We start from the raw sequence: 16,737 nt of genomic DNA, 5'->3' as shown, positions 1-16,737 counted from the left end.
GGCTTCCATTGGCTGTCAAAAGCCTTCAGAAAGTGGTTTGAGCATTCTCCTGTCACTGGGCAGATAATAGGAGCTCAGTTACTGAGTGGACTGCCTGGCAACAAAGGGATTGGATATGCGCGGTCACGCGAGCTCGCCGTTCCTTCTTTTTCTTCTTGAATGAATATGCTATTGTCCGGTTGGAATATTATCGCAATTTTACGTAAAAAATACCATAAAGATTGATTTTAAACAGCGTTTGACATGCTTCTAAGTATGGTAATGGAACATTTTGACTTTTTCGTCTCTGGTACCACGCTCGCGCGGTATGCCTTTGTATAGTGACCTGAACACATGAACAAAACGCAGGTATTTGGATATAAATATGGAGTATTTCGAACAGAAACAACATTTCTTGTGGAAGTAGCAGTCCTGGGAGTGCATTCTGACGAAGATCAGCAAAGGTAAGACAATATTTCTAATACTAATTCTGAGTTTAGGTGACCCCGAACTTGGCGGGTGTCTGTATAGCTCGCTGTGATGGCTGAGCTATGTACTCAGAATATTGAAAAATGTGCTTTCGCCGTAAAGCTATTTTAAAACCTGACACAGCGGTTGCATCCAGGAGTAGTCTATCTATAATTCTTTAAGTAATTGTTATATATTTTGTCAATATTTATGATGAGTATTTTTGTAAATTGATGTGCACATTCACCGGTAGTTTTGGTGGGAATACATTTTCTGAACATCATGCGCCAATGTAAAATGCTGTTTTTGGATATAAATATGAACTTTATCGAACAAAACATACATGTATTGTGTAACATAATGTCCTAGGAGTGTCATCTGATGAAGATCGTCAAAGGTTAGTGCTTCATTTAGCTGTGTTTTGGGTTTTATTGACACATATCCTTGCTTGGAAAATGGCTGTGTGATTATTTTTGTCTATGTACTCTCCTAACATAATCTAATGTTTTGCTTTCGCTGTAAAGCCTTTTTGAAATCGGACAATGTGGTTACATCAAGGAGAAGTGTATCTTTAAAATTGTGTAAAATAGTTGTATGTTTGAGAAAGTTGAATTATGACATTTTGTTGTTTTTGCATTTGCCGCCCTGATATTTCACTGGCTGTGTCCCGCAGGTGGCTACTAGCGTCCCACGTAGCCCATAGAAGTTAATGTTGCTGGACCCCAGGAAGAGTAGCTGCTGCCTTGACAGGAACTAATGGGGATCCATAATAAACCCCAGGAAGAGTAGCTGCTGCCTTGACAGGAACTAATGGGGATCCATAATAAACCCCAGGAAGAGTAGCTGCTGCCTTGACAGGAACTAATGGGGATCCATAATAAACCCCAGGAAGAGTAGCTGCTGTCTTGACAGGAACTAATGGGGATCCATAATAAACCCCAGGAAGAGTAGCTGCTGCCTTGACAGGAACTAATGGGGATCCATAATAAACCCAGGAAGAGTTGCTGCTGTCTTGACAGGAACTAATGGGGATCCATAATAAACCCCAGGAAGAGTAGCTGTTGTCTTGACAGGAACTAATGGGGATCCATAATAAACCCCAGGAAGAGTAGCTGTTGTCTTGACAGGAACTAATGGGGATCCATAATAAACCCCAGGAAGAGTAGCTGTTGTCTTGACAGGAACTAATGGGGATCCATAATAAACCCCAGGAAGAGTAGCTGTTGTCTTGACAGGAACTAATGGGGATCCATAATAAACCCCAGGAAGAGTAGCTGTTGTCTTGACAGGAACTAATGGGGATCCATAATAAATACAAATACACTGTGACATCACTTTATTTATTTTGGTCACAAGTGACCTCCTATGTCCTCTGCTCTTACCTGAAGGCCTCTATGATGTAGGAGGTGGGCGTTGCTCCTGAGAAGTTGGGCTTCCAGGACAGAGTGACGGAGGTGCGGGTGACGTCAGTGACCTCAGGTTTGAAGGGGGCGCTGGGGATCAGGTTGGGGTCAGTGGGTCTGGCCGGCTGCACTGGAACACCAAACTCTGAACATGAGGAGAGAGAGGAGAGTATCATGAGACATTTTCTATAAAGCTAAATTAATACTTTATCAGTAACGCCAGACTATGGAATGCATACCAAGCACATTCATACACACACACAGACTCAAGCACACTCCCTGGGGTGGTGGCAAGATTGTGACATTCCAACTAAAAAAGCAATTACAGACTGAATGTATTTAATTCAATGTCATTATGGAGTGTAGCCACAGTGACAGCAGGCAGCAGCCCACTGGCTTACCTTGAACGTCCAGGTAGGCCTTCCACGAGGCCTCGCCACTGGGAGTGGAGGCGATGCATGTGTACATGCCTGTGTCACCCAGCTATAAGACAGAAAAAAAGAAGACAGGAAATAGAGGGGAGAGGGACTAGATTAGTGATCGCTCTGGGTTCAAATGCAAATGACAAGGTACTGTCTGGACATCAGTGGAATTGGACTAAAATAGTGCTGCTTCCTCCCCAATATCTCTCTCTCTCTCTCTCTCTCTCTCTCTCTCTCTCTCTCTCTCTCTCTCTCTCTCTCTCCTTATTAACATGCTGCTGTGGTTCCTAGCAGCCAGCCATCAGTGCCTGGTAATCTCACTATTATATTTCCCCCTAGAAAGTGGGAAAAGCAGCTGGGAAGGCCAAGTGGCAGGATTGTACCAGTCAAATTGAAAAGATTTCCACAGGAACACAGACTAATTGGAGACCTCCTCTCCCTTTCCCCTCCTCTCCCCTCCTCTCCTCCCCTCTCCTCCTCCTCATCACTCCTCTCAGGGAAAGGAGTGCTTTACAGAACAGATATGGTGACATTCTCTAGTGTGTGAGAGGAAGAGTGTGTGTCTCAGTGTGTGTGAGAGTGAGAGTGTTTGTCTCAGTGTGTGTGAGAGAGGGAGAGTGTTTGTCTCAGTGTGTGTGAGAGGGAGAGTGCTTGTCTCAGTGTGTGTGAGAGGGAGAGTGTTTGTCTCAGTGTGTGTGAGAGGTAGAGTGTTTGTCTCAGTGTGTGTGAGAGGGAGAGTGTTTGTCTCAGTGTGTGTGAGAGGGAGAGTGCTTGTCTCAGTGTGTGTGAGAGGGAGAGTGTTTGTCTCAGTGTGTGTGAGAGGGAGAGTGCTTGTCTCAGTGTGTGTGAGAGGGAGAGTGTTTGTCTCAGTGTGTGTGGGAGAGGGAGAGTGTTTGTCTCAGTGTGTGTGAGAGGGAGAGTGTTTGTCTCAGTGTGTGTGAGAGGGAGAGTGTTTGTCTCAGTGTGTGTGAGAGGGAGAGTGTTTGTCTCAGTGTGTGTGAGAGGGAGAGTGCTTGTCTCAGTGTGTGTGAGTGGGAGAGTGTTTGTCTCAGTGTGTGTGAGAGGGAGAGTGTTTGTCTCAGTGTGTGTGAGAGGGAGAGTGTTTGTCTCAGTGTGTGTGAGAGGGAGAGTGTTTGTCTCAGTGTGTGTGAGAGGGAGAGTGCTTGTCTCAGTGTGTGTGAGAGGGAGAGTGTTTGTCTCAGTGTGTGTGGGAGAGGGAGAGTGTTTGTCTCAGTGTGTGTGGGAGAGGGAGAGTGTTTGTCTCAGTATGTGTGGGAGAGGGAGAGTGTTTGTCTCAGTGTGTGTGGGAGAGGGAGAGTGTTTGTCTCAGTATGTGTGGGAGAGGGAGAGTGTTTGTCTCAGTGTGTGTGAGAGGGAGAGTGTTTGGCTCAGTGTGTGAGAGAGGGAGAGTGTTTGTCTCAGTGTGTGTGAGAGGGAGAGTGTTTGTCTCAGTGTGTGTGAGAGAGGGAGAGTGTGTGTCTCAGTATGTGTGAGAGGGAGAGTGTTTGTCTCAGTGTGTGTGAGAGGTAGAGTGTTTGTCTCAGTGTGTGTGAGAGAGGGAGAGTGTGTGTCTCAGTATGTGTGAGAGGGAGAGTGTGTGTGTCAGTGTGTGAGTGAGGGAGAGTGTTTGTCTCAGTGTGTGTGAGAGAGGGAGAGTGTTTGTCTCAGTGTGTGTGAGAGGGAGAGTATTTGTCTCAGTGTGTGTGTGAGAGGGAAAGTGTTTGTCTCCGTGTGTGTGAGGGAGAGTGTTTGTCTCAGTGTGTGTGTGAGAGGGAGAGTGTTTTTGTCCTGTAGATCAGCCTCCAGCTAGGGTCCATCTAAGCTCAACCTGACAGGTAAGACAAATCATCCAACTTCTTAAAAATGCATTAAAAAAGACACGGTGCGTTACCTCCAAAATAAACTAAATGTTCATTAATGTAAATTGCCTTAGGTAAGGTTTGGGTTGAAAACACATCACACTGTTCTCACAGTGTTGCCCATTCACCACAGCCCTGTCACCACACACAACCCGCCTGCAGTCATCACAACACACACGCATATACACAGCAACAGTCTAACGCGAACTCTGCCTCCCTCTGGAGAATGCTTTGGCAGCCCCCTGGTCTCTCCCTCAGTGTTCTGCTTCACACAGCTCCCCATCACACTCTGTTGAGTGGCAGGACAATAGTGTGTGAGAATTCACTTCAAACCCCTGACAGCTGATTGACAGCTCACTGAGGAGAGGAGAGGCATGGCTGGGCGCTAGGAGGGAACTGATCACATGCTTTATTTACTGATCGAGCTGCAGGAGTTATTCTGCCAGCCAGTCAGCCAGCCGCTCCACCGTATAGATGGTATTCAGGGCAGCTTTGAAAGTGATTGGGGGAATGCGTTATTAATGTCACGGCTAAGGGAAGAGCTTGATTGGAAATGTAAACATATGAAGGAGGTCAATTTGGAAGTTTTCAAACAGTCAAACTGTTCTACAATGAGAATGATGTTCTTATTTCCATATATTAGGATAATGGGGCATATGGTTCGACAGCCAACTGCCTCAGTAAGATGGTACACTACAGTAGACCAACATGTTGCTCTGCAGATCAGACACTCTGCCTGCAGTTTGATGTATTTTCTCAGTACTAGTACTCTGAACCAGAGAGATACATCAATACATTGTTTTATCTTTATGCTTTGAAAAGCTTGGAGAGTGGGTCTATCATTCCATTTTTGTATTATTTTTTTAGTACCTTTATTTAACTAGGCAAGTCAGTTAAGAACAAATTCTTATTTTCAATGACAGCCTAGGAACAGTGGGTTAACTGCCTTGTTCAGGGGCAGAACGACAGATTTTTACCTTGTCAGCTCAGGGATTTGAACTTGCAACCTTTTGGTTACTAGTCCAACGCTCCAACCACTAGGCTACCCTGCCCTGTGTTTATACAGTGCATTCAGTGAAGATGAGAGTTTCTTTGTGTGTGCATGCGAGCGTGTATGCGAGTGTGATTGTGAATGTGAGTGAGTGAGTGAGTGAGTGAGTGAGTGAGTGAGTGAGTGAGTGAGTGAGTGAGTGTGTGTGTGTGTGTGTACATAATTGAGTGTGTTGTGTGTTACCTTGGCATAGCGGATCTGCAGTGCGCCCGTGTCCAGCTGTTTGACCCGGGAGTCGTGAGTGGACACCAACACCCCATCCTTCCTCCAAAGGATGGTGGGGGTGGGCTTACCCGTTGCTAGACAACTCAAAACCACCGTCCCGTCCACAGAGACTGTCTGATTGGTCGGACCCTGGCGGACAACTGGAGGTGGGCGATCAGACACAACTAGAGAGAGAGAGAGAGAGCGGGAGAGTTAGAGACTGTGGGTGAGAGGGCGAGAATATATATAATTTGAGTGGACGATGAAAGAACAATATTGAGTGGAATTGAAGAGAATAATAAAATAAATGGAGAGAATTATACAGTGGGATTGTAGAGAAACATACAAATGGCAGAGGAAGGTGAGAAAGTCGCAAACACAAGGTAGCTGTGTGGTAGATGGAGAGAGAGAGAGGCAGAGAGAAATTTAAAAAATGGAATGAAATTTAATTTTCACAACTGGAAGCAATTTTCTAATCATTCAGCAGTAGGAGTTGACCTTAGCCAACCAAATGCGGTGTAATTAAAATAAAACAGGCTAACATACAAGTCCTCTTTCTGCAGAGACATTAACATTCACAGCCAACCAAACCCCCCATCTCCTCTCCACCTCCTTAAACCACACCCCCCTCATGAAACCACACCTCCAGTCTATAAAACACAGAACATGGGAGAAAATGCTTCTAAATACCTAGCAGCACAGACAATGTTATTACCATGAAGAATTTTCCCTCCCTCCTCCTCTGCCCCCTCTCCCCCTCTTCCTCCTCGTCATCACCCTCTCAGTGGGCGTTCACCAGTCGACACACACAGATTTAACAAACATGCTTTGTCTCCATTTCATTTCCATTATGTGACCGGAGAACGGTGTCCGTCATGTCCCTGCTACTGTAGATTGCTACTTATCATTAATGCTGTTAATACTGCTATTGATAACCAATTCTGCCAGCACAGCTGATTTAGTCAGAAGCACAAGGTTGTTTAGTTCAAATTATTTGCAAATCCATTGTAAACACAGTATGTGTATCCACTTTTATATACACATAATGTAGGACATACGTCTGTACATATACACACACACCCAGTGTAGTATCATACATGGGAGACTGGCTCTTTGCTCTGGTGCTGGCGCTGCTGTAATTACTAAAACATTGTCACTGTGACCTGTAATTCAAATATTTGCCAACGGTGAAGAGGAGGCCTGCTCCCTTTAATAACTGTTATTATCTCCTCCTTCTACCAGGTCCTGCCATGGCGGAGAGACAGAGGGAGAGAGAGAGAAAGAGCAGGCCCAGCTACAAAGGTAGAGGGAGAGGTATCTGGCGAGAGAGGGTTGAATCTAGGTGAGAGGTATCTGGTTAGAGATGGTTGAATCTAGGTGAGAGGTATCTGGTTACAGATGGTTGAATCTAGGTGAGAGGTATCTGGCGAGAGATGGTTGAATCTAGGTGAGAGGTATCTGGTTACAGAGGGTTGAATCTAGGTGAGAGGTATCTGGTTAGAGATGGTTGAATCTAGGTGAGAGGTATCTGGTTAGAGATGGTTGAATCTAGGTGAGAGGTATCTGGTTACAGATGGTTGAATCTAGGTGAGAGGTATCTGGTTAGAGATGGTTGAATCTAGGTGAGAGGTATCTGGTTACAGATGGTTGAATCTAGGTGAGAGGTATCTGGTTACAGATGGTTGAATCTAGGTGAGAGGTATCTGGTTAGAGAGGGTTGAATCTAGGTGAGAGGTATCTGGTTACAGAGGGTTGAATCTAGGTGAGAGGTATCTGGTTAGAGATGGTTGAATCTAGGTGAGAGGTATCTGGTTACAGAGGGTTGAATCTAGGTGAGAGGTATCTGGTTAGAGATGGTTGAATCTAGGTGAGAGGTATCTGGTTACAGAGGTTTGAATCTAGGTGAGAGGTATATGGTTAGAGATGGTTGAATCTAGGTGAGAGGTATCTGGTTACAGATGGTTGAATCTAGGTGAGAGGTATCTGCTTAGAGATGGTTGAATCTAGGTGAGAGGTATCTGGTTACAGAGGGTTGAATCTAGGTGAGAGGTATATGGTTAGAGATGGTTGAATCTAGGTGAGAGGTATCTGGTTACAGATGGTTGAATCTAGGTGAGAGGTATCTGGTTACAGAGGGTTGAATCTAGGTGAGAGGTATCTGGTTAGAGATGGTTGAATCTAGGTGAGAGGTATCTGGTTAGAGATGGTTGAATCTAGGTGAGAGGTATCTGGTTAGAGAGGGTTGAATCTAGGTGAGAGGTATCTGGTTACAGAGGGTTGAATCTAGGTGAGAGGTATCTGGTTAGAGATGGTTGAATCTAGGTGAGAGGTATCTAGCGAGAGATGGTTGAATCTAGGTGAGAGGTATCTGGTTAGAGATGGTTGAATCTAGGTGAGAGGTATCTGGTTACAGATGGTTGAATCTAGGTGAGAGGTATCTGGCGAGAGATGGTTGAATCTAGGTGAGAGGTATCTGGTTAGAGATGGTTGAATCTAGGTGAGAGGTATCTGGTTAGAGATGGTTGAATCTAGGTGAGAGGTATCTGGTTACAGATGGTTGAATCTAGGTGAGAGGTATCTGGTTAGAGAGAGATGAATCTAGGTGAGAGGTATCTGGTTACAGAGGGTTGAATCTAGGTGAGAGGTATCTGGTTAGAGATGGTTGAATCTAGGTGAGAGGTATCTGGTTACAGAGGGTTGAATCTAGGTGAGAGGTATATGGTTAGAGATGGTTGAATCTAGGTGAGAGGTATCTGGTTACAGATGGTTGAATCTAGGTGAGAGGTATCTGGTTACAGATGGTTGAATCTAGGTGAGAGGTATCTGGTTACAGATGGTTGAATCTAGGTGAGAGGTATCTGGTTACAGATGGTTGAATCTAGGTGAGAGGTATCTGGTTAGAGATGGTTGAATCTAGGTGAGAGGTATCTGGTTAGAGATGGTTGAATCTAGGTGAGAGGTATCTGGTTAGAGATGGTTGAATCTAGGTGAGAGGTATCTGGTTACAGAGAGTTGAATCGAGGTGAGAGGTATCTGGTTAGAGATGGTTGAATCTAGGTGAGAGGTATCTGGTTAGAGATGGTTGAATCTAGGTGAGAGGTATCTGGTTACAGATGGTTGAATCTAGGTGAGAGGTATCTGGTTAGAGATGGTTGAATCTAGGTGAGAGGTATCTGGTTATAGAGGGTTGAATCTAGGTGAGAGGTATCTGGTTACAGATGGTTGAATCTAGGTGAGAGGTATCTGGTTAGAGATGGTTGAATCTAGGTGAGAGGTATCTGGCGAGAGAGGGTTGAATCTAGGTGAGAGGTATCTGGTTAGAGAGGGTTGAATCTAGGTGAGAGGTATCTGGTTAGAGATGGTTGAATCTAGGTGAGAGGTATCTGGTTACAGATGGTTGAATCTAGGTGAGAGGTATCTGGTTAGAGATGGTTGAATCTAGGTGAGAGGTATCTGGTTACAGATGGTTGAATCTAGGTGAGAGGTATCTGGTTACAGATGGTTGAATCTAGGTGAGAGGTATCTGGTTAGAGATGGTTGAATCTAGGTGAGAGGTATCTGGTTACAGATGGTTGAATCTAGGTGAGAGGTATCTGGTTAGAGATGGTTGAATCTAGGTGAGAGGTATCTGGTTAGAGATGTTTGAATCTAGGTGAGAGGTATCTGGTTACAGATGGTTGAATCTAGGTGAGAGGTATCTGGTTACAGATGGTTGAATCTAGGTGAGAGGTATCTGGTTACAGATGGTTGAATCGGGGTGAGAGGTAAACAAAATAATAGTGAACGGAGAGACTGAGTGAGTCGCTATGGGAACGCTTGGACTAAAGCCATGGTGACTACACTACCAGGCTGGCTGCATTGACTGAGAGTGACTAGAGGTCTGAATCAGGCCTCACCACAAAGACAGATCCCTCCACCAGCAGGCTAGTCTGTTAATGAGAGGAGACTCCTAGAGGAGACACCAGCCAGCGTGAATGATACACTGCCAGGAGCCAACAGTCCAGAGCCAAGAGGCAAGCCAGGCTCCTGGAGAAGATGAGTCACCACAGAGTCTCCAACTCTGACAGGAGCACAGAGACCAGGCCAGACTTGGAGCACAGTCTGACCAAAACTCCACAGACCTCAATATGTACTTTAGACACTTAAATACAGCTCATATATATTATTATGTGTTTATTCAAATCCCTACATGTCTATGTGCCAAGGTGTGACAATACCACCAAGATGCCTCCAAGATCTAATTCTGGGAGTCATTGATTTGCGGAACTCACCGTCAGTGACCTCCAGCAGGGCCTTGGTGATGACAGAGCCAGCGATGTTGAGGGCCTGGCAGCTGTAGTAGCCCACGTCTGAGCGCTCTGCATCTGTGATAGTCAGGTCCCCCGTCTGGGAGACGGAGACGCGGCTAGAGGGCTGGGGGGGCTGGTAGGAGAAGAGCAGGTTCTAGAGGAGGTAGAGGAGAGAAGACAGGACAGATATAGACAGAGAAGAGAGAAGACAGGACAGATATAGACAGAGAAGAGAGAAGACAGGACGGATATAGACAGGGAAGAGAGAAGACAGGACAGATATAGACAGAAGAGAGAAGACAGGACGGATATAGACAGAGAAGAGAGAAGACAGGACGGATATAGAGAGACAGATCAGATAAAGACAGTTGGCTATGGAAGACCTGAAGGGTGATGGAATGGAACGGTCCAATTGAAGCATCAGTGTGAAGGTCAGTGAAGTTCACTGATTTTATGGCTGGTTTTATAGGTGCAATCATAAAATGTGTAAAAACCACATGGGAATATCAAATTAAAAAAAAGAATGAAGACTATGATTTACTACTTATTTGTCTTTCTTTTTTGTTCCATAAGCATTCCTCAACATGTGCTCATGTTGGGTTCCTGGTGTACTGTAGGTCCCCCACAGCCTCTCACCTGGCTGCCCTCTCTCTGCCAGAAGATAGCAGGTTGAGGGTTTCCTGTGGCCTCACACTGGAAGGTGACGGTCCTCCCCACTGCCACCACCTGGTTCCTGGGCCGCACCACAAACACAGGGGGCACTACGGGACAGGCATGGGGACAGTTAGCTAACATACTGACACAGCATCGCATATCACATAACATCAGACAGAGATATCAGACATTACAGTTAATATCCTGGTCTGGCTCATTTGAATGGAAAACAAAGGAATTTGATTGTAACAGTTATGGGCTCTGTATTCAAATGAGCTGTGGTTAAAGATTCAGGTTGTCTCTGTTTAGAGTAGACTTTTCTGGTTGCTTGTGTGTGGACTGAAAGTCAGTCCAATCCATAATGCAGGCTGTGTATATATTAACAGTTTAATGAATAGAGAAAACAGGAGTGTAGCCCCAAGTGGGTCTCTGCATTAGCATGGGCAAGGACACAGACCAATAATATTTACATGGAAATGGGGGATAAATGAGACATCTGTAGGAGCATCCTGGACCAGGCCCAGCCAGGATGCAGCATCCATGCATCTTAATGACAAACTGTTTCAGAGTGAAGCGTTGTGTCACTTCCCAACGTCGCACACAGTGACACCGGGCCTCGCTGTGCTAATAGGCCTGTGTGGAGGGACACAGCCTGAATGCTGAGGGCCAGCGGCTGGGCAAATTACACCTTGATCTCCGAGGACAGCAGGTATGTATCACCTGGAGAATATTACTACGCCCCAGACATCTTAACGCTGATACGGACCACGTAATACATCCATAAAAGCAATGCCTGTCACTCCACATTCAGACACAATTTGTCCACAGGTAAAACGGGATAGTTGGTAATGCATAAAGAAACACAACAAGGTGTAGAAAAATAATATAATGAAATGATTTGGTTTTACCTTGGATTACAGATTTTTACCCATTAATGTCCTTTTGTCACTGTTGCCATTGACAAGTGAAACATGAGTGCTGATTGGTGGGTGGAGGGTGATGGGAGGAGGATGGAGGGGGGGTGGTGCTGTGACAGCTTCCTGTCTCTGTCAGGGCGTCAGGGTGAATAGGTGACAGGTGACATTTCAACTTACCAGAAAGGACTGGAAGGAAACAGAAAGACAACAGAACAACACACAAGGACAGAGATGAATAAATAAATCATAAACAACACCATGAAATAAATTAACATGACACAAAGACGACAGATAAGGAAGGCAACAATATGATGTTCATGGGTCAAAATAATAATGTTATTGTCACTGAATGAATATGAGACATGGCATGTGGAGCCAGGCCAGTGGGAACTGAAGCACATTGGTTACATTATGTCAAAATAATGCAAACAACCAATGAATAGCAACAACAAACACCTAGTACATCCATTTCATCCATACACTTTTCAACAGTACTTTCTGCATGACGTTGTTCAAAGAGTCTGTGTTTACCCTTGTTTCCTCAATATGCACATATTAAAAAGAAACATGAACCTATTAACAAAAACATAATTTTAAGAAAAACAAAACAGATGTTGAAAAGTGTTTATTCTCCAACCAGGTTGAAGGAAGACGAAGGTGAGCTCCTCTCCTCTCCTCTCCTCTCCTCTCCTCTCCTCTCCTCTCCTCTCCTCTCCTCTCCTCTCCTCTCCTCTCCTCTCCTCTCCTCTCCTCTCCTCCCCTCCCCTCCCCTCCCCTCCCCTCCCCTTTCCTCACCTCTCCTCACCTCGCCTCCCCTCTCCTCTCCACTCCTCTCCTCGCCTCCCCTCTCCTTGCCTTCTCCACTCCTTCTCCTCTCCCCGCCTCACCTCTCCTTCTCCTATCCCTCTCCTCTCCTCGCCTCTCCATGCCTTCTCCTCTCCTCTCCTCTCCTCTCCTCTCCTCTCCTCTCCTCTCCATCTCTTGACTAATGAGGTTTTAGAGTCTCCCGAGGGCCAGCAACATCACACAGCCCCTCTCCAACTACTAAGGGTATAGCCTTGCATATGGACCACCATGCCATAAAAACACAAGGTGAAAGTTAACTGTCACTCTCTGGCCATAAATCTTCCCCAGCCAATCAGCCTCCTTATCTAATCTGTCTGCCTCAGCGGCTCCCACAGAAACATAATGCTGTCACTCAGAGTAATGATCCTTCCCCACCTATCACATGCTGTAAAATGCAGATAATCCTTACTTCAAAAGGTTCCAGAGGAAGAGGGTATCTGTGTGTCGGACCAAGGAGGAATCGCTGTATCTCACGCACACACAAGCACACGCACCCGCATGCACACAAAACGTGCACACACAGACTCGCATACACACACCCACCCACACAAGACCACATTCAGCACACACACCCATAAAGATACACACCCTCACACACACCCTCACTCCCTACACACACCTCCCTACACACACCTCCATTCATATGTGTCTAAGCCTTTAATGAGGTAACCCTACCTCTACCATGCTGCTGTGATCACAGTGGTGGACCTGGAACCAGGAGGGAGAGGTCAGCTCTAAGCCTGTCTGGGTCACAACTGTGTGGGGGATAGGATGCCACGCAGTGCTGGGGTGTGTGTGTGTGTTTGTGTGTGTCAGGCTCTATCTGTGTTGTGATCAGAGGGAGTTGGGGGGAGGGGACCACAGAGCAGTGTAGCCCCCTGCCCACTGGGGGGTCTGATGTGTGCCAGGGACCCGTGTAGAGTGCTTCATAGGGATTGGAGTAGGCCTGCTGCTGTTCATAGGGCTCATATTAGCGCTGGGAGAGAAATACATGCTAAGTCTGATTAATAGGAGCTCCCACTGGGAGGACTGTGTGTGTGTTAGCGTGTGTGTAGGTCTGTAAACTCTCATTCACTGGCTGCTTAGGCCTGCCCTGATACTCCACAACAAGCCCATAAGCAGGCTGTATGTACATTGGCATGCTGTAACCATCACAAAGCTGTATGAGATTATTATGGAAAACAGAAAGGAATCCTTCTATTTGGTTATATTTGTAACATGATTAAGATTGATATGATGTTGATATTTATAGGAGAGAAAAAAGATTCCTGACTGTGTGGCCTGGTAGAGAGAGACAAAGAGTCCTGACTGTGTGGCCTGGTAGAGAGAGACAAAGAGTCCTGACTGTGTGGCCTGGTAGAGAGAGACAAAGAGTCCTGACTGTATGGCCTGGTAGAGAGAGACAAAGAGTCCTGACTGTGTGGCCTGGTAGAGAGAGACAAAGAGTCCTGACTGTGTGGCCTGGTAGAAAGAGACAAAGAGTCCTGACTGTGTGGCCTGGTAGAGAGAGACAAAGAGTCCTGACTGTGTGGCCTGGTAGAGAGAGACAAAGAGTCCTGACTGTGTGGCCTGGTAGAGAGAGACAAAGAGTCCTGACTGTGTGGCCTGGTAGAGAGAGGCAAAGAGTCCTGACTGTGTGGCCTGGTAGAGAGAGGCAAAGAGTCCTGACTGTGTGGCCTGGTAGAGGGAGGCAGTGAGAGTATGGACTGTGTGGCCTGGCAGAGAGAGGCAGTGAGAGTATTGACTGTGTGGCCTGGCAGAGAGAGGCAGTGAGAGTATTGACTGTGTAGCCTGGCAGAGAGAGGCAGTGAGAGTATGGACTGTGTGGCCTGGTAGAGGGAGGCAGTGAGAGTATTGACTGTGTGGCCTGGTAGAGAGAGGCAGTGAGAGTATTGACTGTGTGGCCTGGTGAAGAGGCAGTGAGAGTATTGACTGTGTGGCCTGGTAGAGAGAGGCAGTGAGCGTATTGACTGTGTAGCCTGGTAGAGGGAGGCAGTGAGAGTATTGACTGTGTGGCCTGGTGAAGAGGCAGTGAGAGTATTGACTGTGTGGCCTGGTGGAGAGAGGCAGTGAGAGTATTGACTGTGTGGCCTGGTAGAGAGAGGCAGTGAGCGTATTGACTGTGTGGCCTGGCAGAGAGAGGCAGTGAGAGTATTGACTGTGTGGCCTGGTAGAGAGAGGCAGTGAGAGTATTGACTGTGTGGCCTGGTAGAGAGAGGCAGTGAGCGTATTGACTGTGTGGCCTGGCAGAGAGAGGCAGTGAGAGTATTGACTGTGTGGCCTGGCAGAGAGAGGCAGTGAGAGTATTGACTGTGTAGCCTGGTAGAGAGAGGCAGTGAGAGTATTGACTGTGTGGCCTGGTAGAGAGAGGCAGTGAGAGTATTGACTGTGTGGCCTGGTAGAGAGAGGCAGTGAGAGTATTGACTGTATGGCCTGGTAGAGAGAGGCAGTGAGAGTATTGACTGTGTGGCCTGGTAGAGAGAGGCAGTGAGCGTATTGACTGTGTGGCCTGGTAGAGAGAGGCAGTGAGAGTATGGACTGTGTGGCCTGGTGGAGAGAGGCAGTGAGAGTATTGGCTGTGTGGCCTGGTGGAGAGAGGCAGTGAGAGTATTGGCTGTGTGGCCTGGCCTCTAACAGCTTGTTCTGGGTCTACAGTATATCATCATCCTGCTTAATATGAGAACAGCTGATTAGGAGAAGGCTCTGCTGTGCACATTGTAGTGGGTGTATGAGGTAGGTTCCCCTTTCTAACTCTCTCTGGTGGTTTAGGCAGCACTTCTCCCATTCCAGTCCCTTTCCATGGGTTGTTAGTAAAGCCACTCTTGGGGCTTCCATTCCATTCAAGTCCATTCCACAAATAAATCACAACTAATGGCAAAATGACCAGCGAAGCGAAGAAGGCCCACTGGTCCCCTGCATTGTTTTACCAGTGATACTAGAATACAGTATTCCCATTCAAATGGTGAATATCCCCGATGGGTGTAGTTTCCTTAACAAAACACAAACACCACCACAGAACCATAATGTATATATCTAATATCTCAGTACAAATACTTTACTGAATGACTAAAGCTACACATTCTCATCTGGTGTAGATGAATGGTTTTACAATGAAACAGTAAATCTAACCAAGCCCATGGCCTGGCCATTTATGCGTTTCTTACATCAATAAATGGAATATTTGACTTGACGTGTTTATAAGTCCAGAGGAGGTGTTACAGACAGGCAAACACGTGTGTAAAACAATAATTCATTGATTAAGTTAGTAATGAGAGCAGAGCTGAGAGAAAGAAAAATAGCTCTGGGCGCCACGGCACAATGCTGACATTGTTCACTGAGGATCTGGCCTTGAGAGGTGTGAAGAAAAAACCTCTGTCCATTCTGGAATGAATGGGCCAAACAAACCAGCACATAACTCTTTTAAGATTTCACTTTAGAGTCGTGATAAATTATTTAAACACTTTTGATTCAAGCTAAAACTATTAAAATGAATATACTGTTCACATAACATACTGTAATCACAAAAATATTGAATCACGTTTCATGCTACAGCTCGCAATACTGTGAACTTTCCTTCTCGATCCGAGCCATGTTGAAATGGCCCTTCAGTACCCTCATTTGGGAGTTACTGGCAGAGCATTGAATTATCAGAACATTTACATGAATTCCACATAGGAGCAGACAATCTGATTTACTCCAGTGTAATACACCGTCTAAGCCAACCATTCACTACCACTGAAATGACATTAAACCAGCGGTAACTGTGTCCTGACTGTTGGTAAAAAACACGTTACTTGTGCCTTAATCTATCCCTTTGGGTTTCTTCCCTCCATCTTGTCGTCCCCAGTGATCTGATGGGACACACATGATTCTAGAATGGATAACACGTATGATTCTAGAATGGATAACACGTATGACAGATCAGTCATTTCATGTGCAAGCTCTCCTGACAAGCATAAGGCCGGAAGCAAATACGACATGACGAAATCTGCCACTGTCTGCGTCTCTCTCTTATTTTCTCTCTCTCTCTCTCTTTCATTTGCTATCTACTCCTGTTTTGCCCTATTCAGACCTACAATTACCCAGCTTTTCTTTCCTTAAGCTTGCCCATGTCCTAAGATTAAGAGCATATCATTTCCTGGCTTGGACGGTGGCCTGCTTGTCTTTAATTAGCCATCCTCCCTCCTTCCCTCCGTCAGTGTCCAGGCCCTCCCTGGTCTCTCTGCCATCCGAGCTGGCCTCACCATGTCCCTGGCCAGGCTGACTGGAGATCAGAGATCAGTGCCGGAGGCTCCGTGACTCGCTCTCCACACTAAATTAAGCTTGGTATGGAGCGCTAAGGCTAAGGTTTTTTTTATTTTTTATATATAACTGCGGTCTAGAGTTTTCCTGATGGTATTACATGGTAAGGAAGAACTGGCTGTATGGAGGGCTTCATCGAGAGGTCAGAAAGGGCTTGGTAAAATGATGACAGTATCTTTAACCACTAACGCTTTGATCCTATCGGCTCAAACAAACCACAGTCACACATCTGTTGATTTCATTACTTGTTATTTTTTGTGAGATACCTTACTACATCCTGCATGCCTCCTCCAATACAGGGTCTTACCTCATCCTGCATGCCTCCTCTAATACAGGGTCTTAC

At 46.0% G+C, this 16,737-nt stretch overlaps 1 protein-coding gene across 3 annotated transcripts in view; it reads right to left on the bottom strand.

The window, feature by feature from the left end:
* Nucleotides 1-16,737, bottom strand: part of robo1 (roundabout, axon guidance receptor, homolog 1 (Drosophila)) — a 314,601-nt gene that overhangs the window by 73,856 nt on the left and 224,008 nt on the right. For 2 of the 3 annotated variants that reach the window (XM_029715767.1, XM_029715769.1), the window contains 6 exons: nt 11,424-11,432; nt 10,312-10,436; nt 9,658-9,829; nt 5,366-5,571; nt 2,252-2,333; nt 1,830-1,995 (listed from right to left, as the gene is read on the bottom strand). In XM_029715767.1, the coding sequence (XP_029571627.1) occupies nt 1,830-1,995; nt 2,252-2,333; nt 5,366-5,571; nt 9,658-9,829; nt 10,312-10,436; nt 11,424-11,432 (760 nt within the window). The remainder of the gene's footprint in view (nt 1-1,829; nt 1,996-2,251; nt 2,334-5,365; nt 5,572-9,657; nt 9,830-10,311; nt 10,437-11,423; nt 11,433-16,737) is intronic. The other variant, XM_029715768.1, reaches the window with a different exon arrangement.

Source organism: Salmo trutta, chromosome 26 (assembly GCF_901001165.1).
Source record: "Salmo trutta chromosome 26, fSalTru1.1, whole genome shotgun sequence".
Lineage (NCBI taxonomy): Eukaryota > Metazoa > Chordata > Actinopteri > Salmoniformes > Salmonidae > Salmo > Salmo trutta.
Note: the sequence above shows the minus strand (reverse complement) of the source record. Positions and strands in the feature narration are given on the sequence as shown.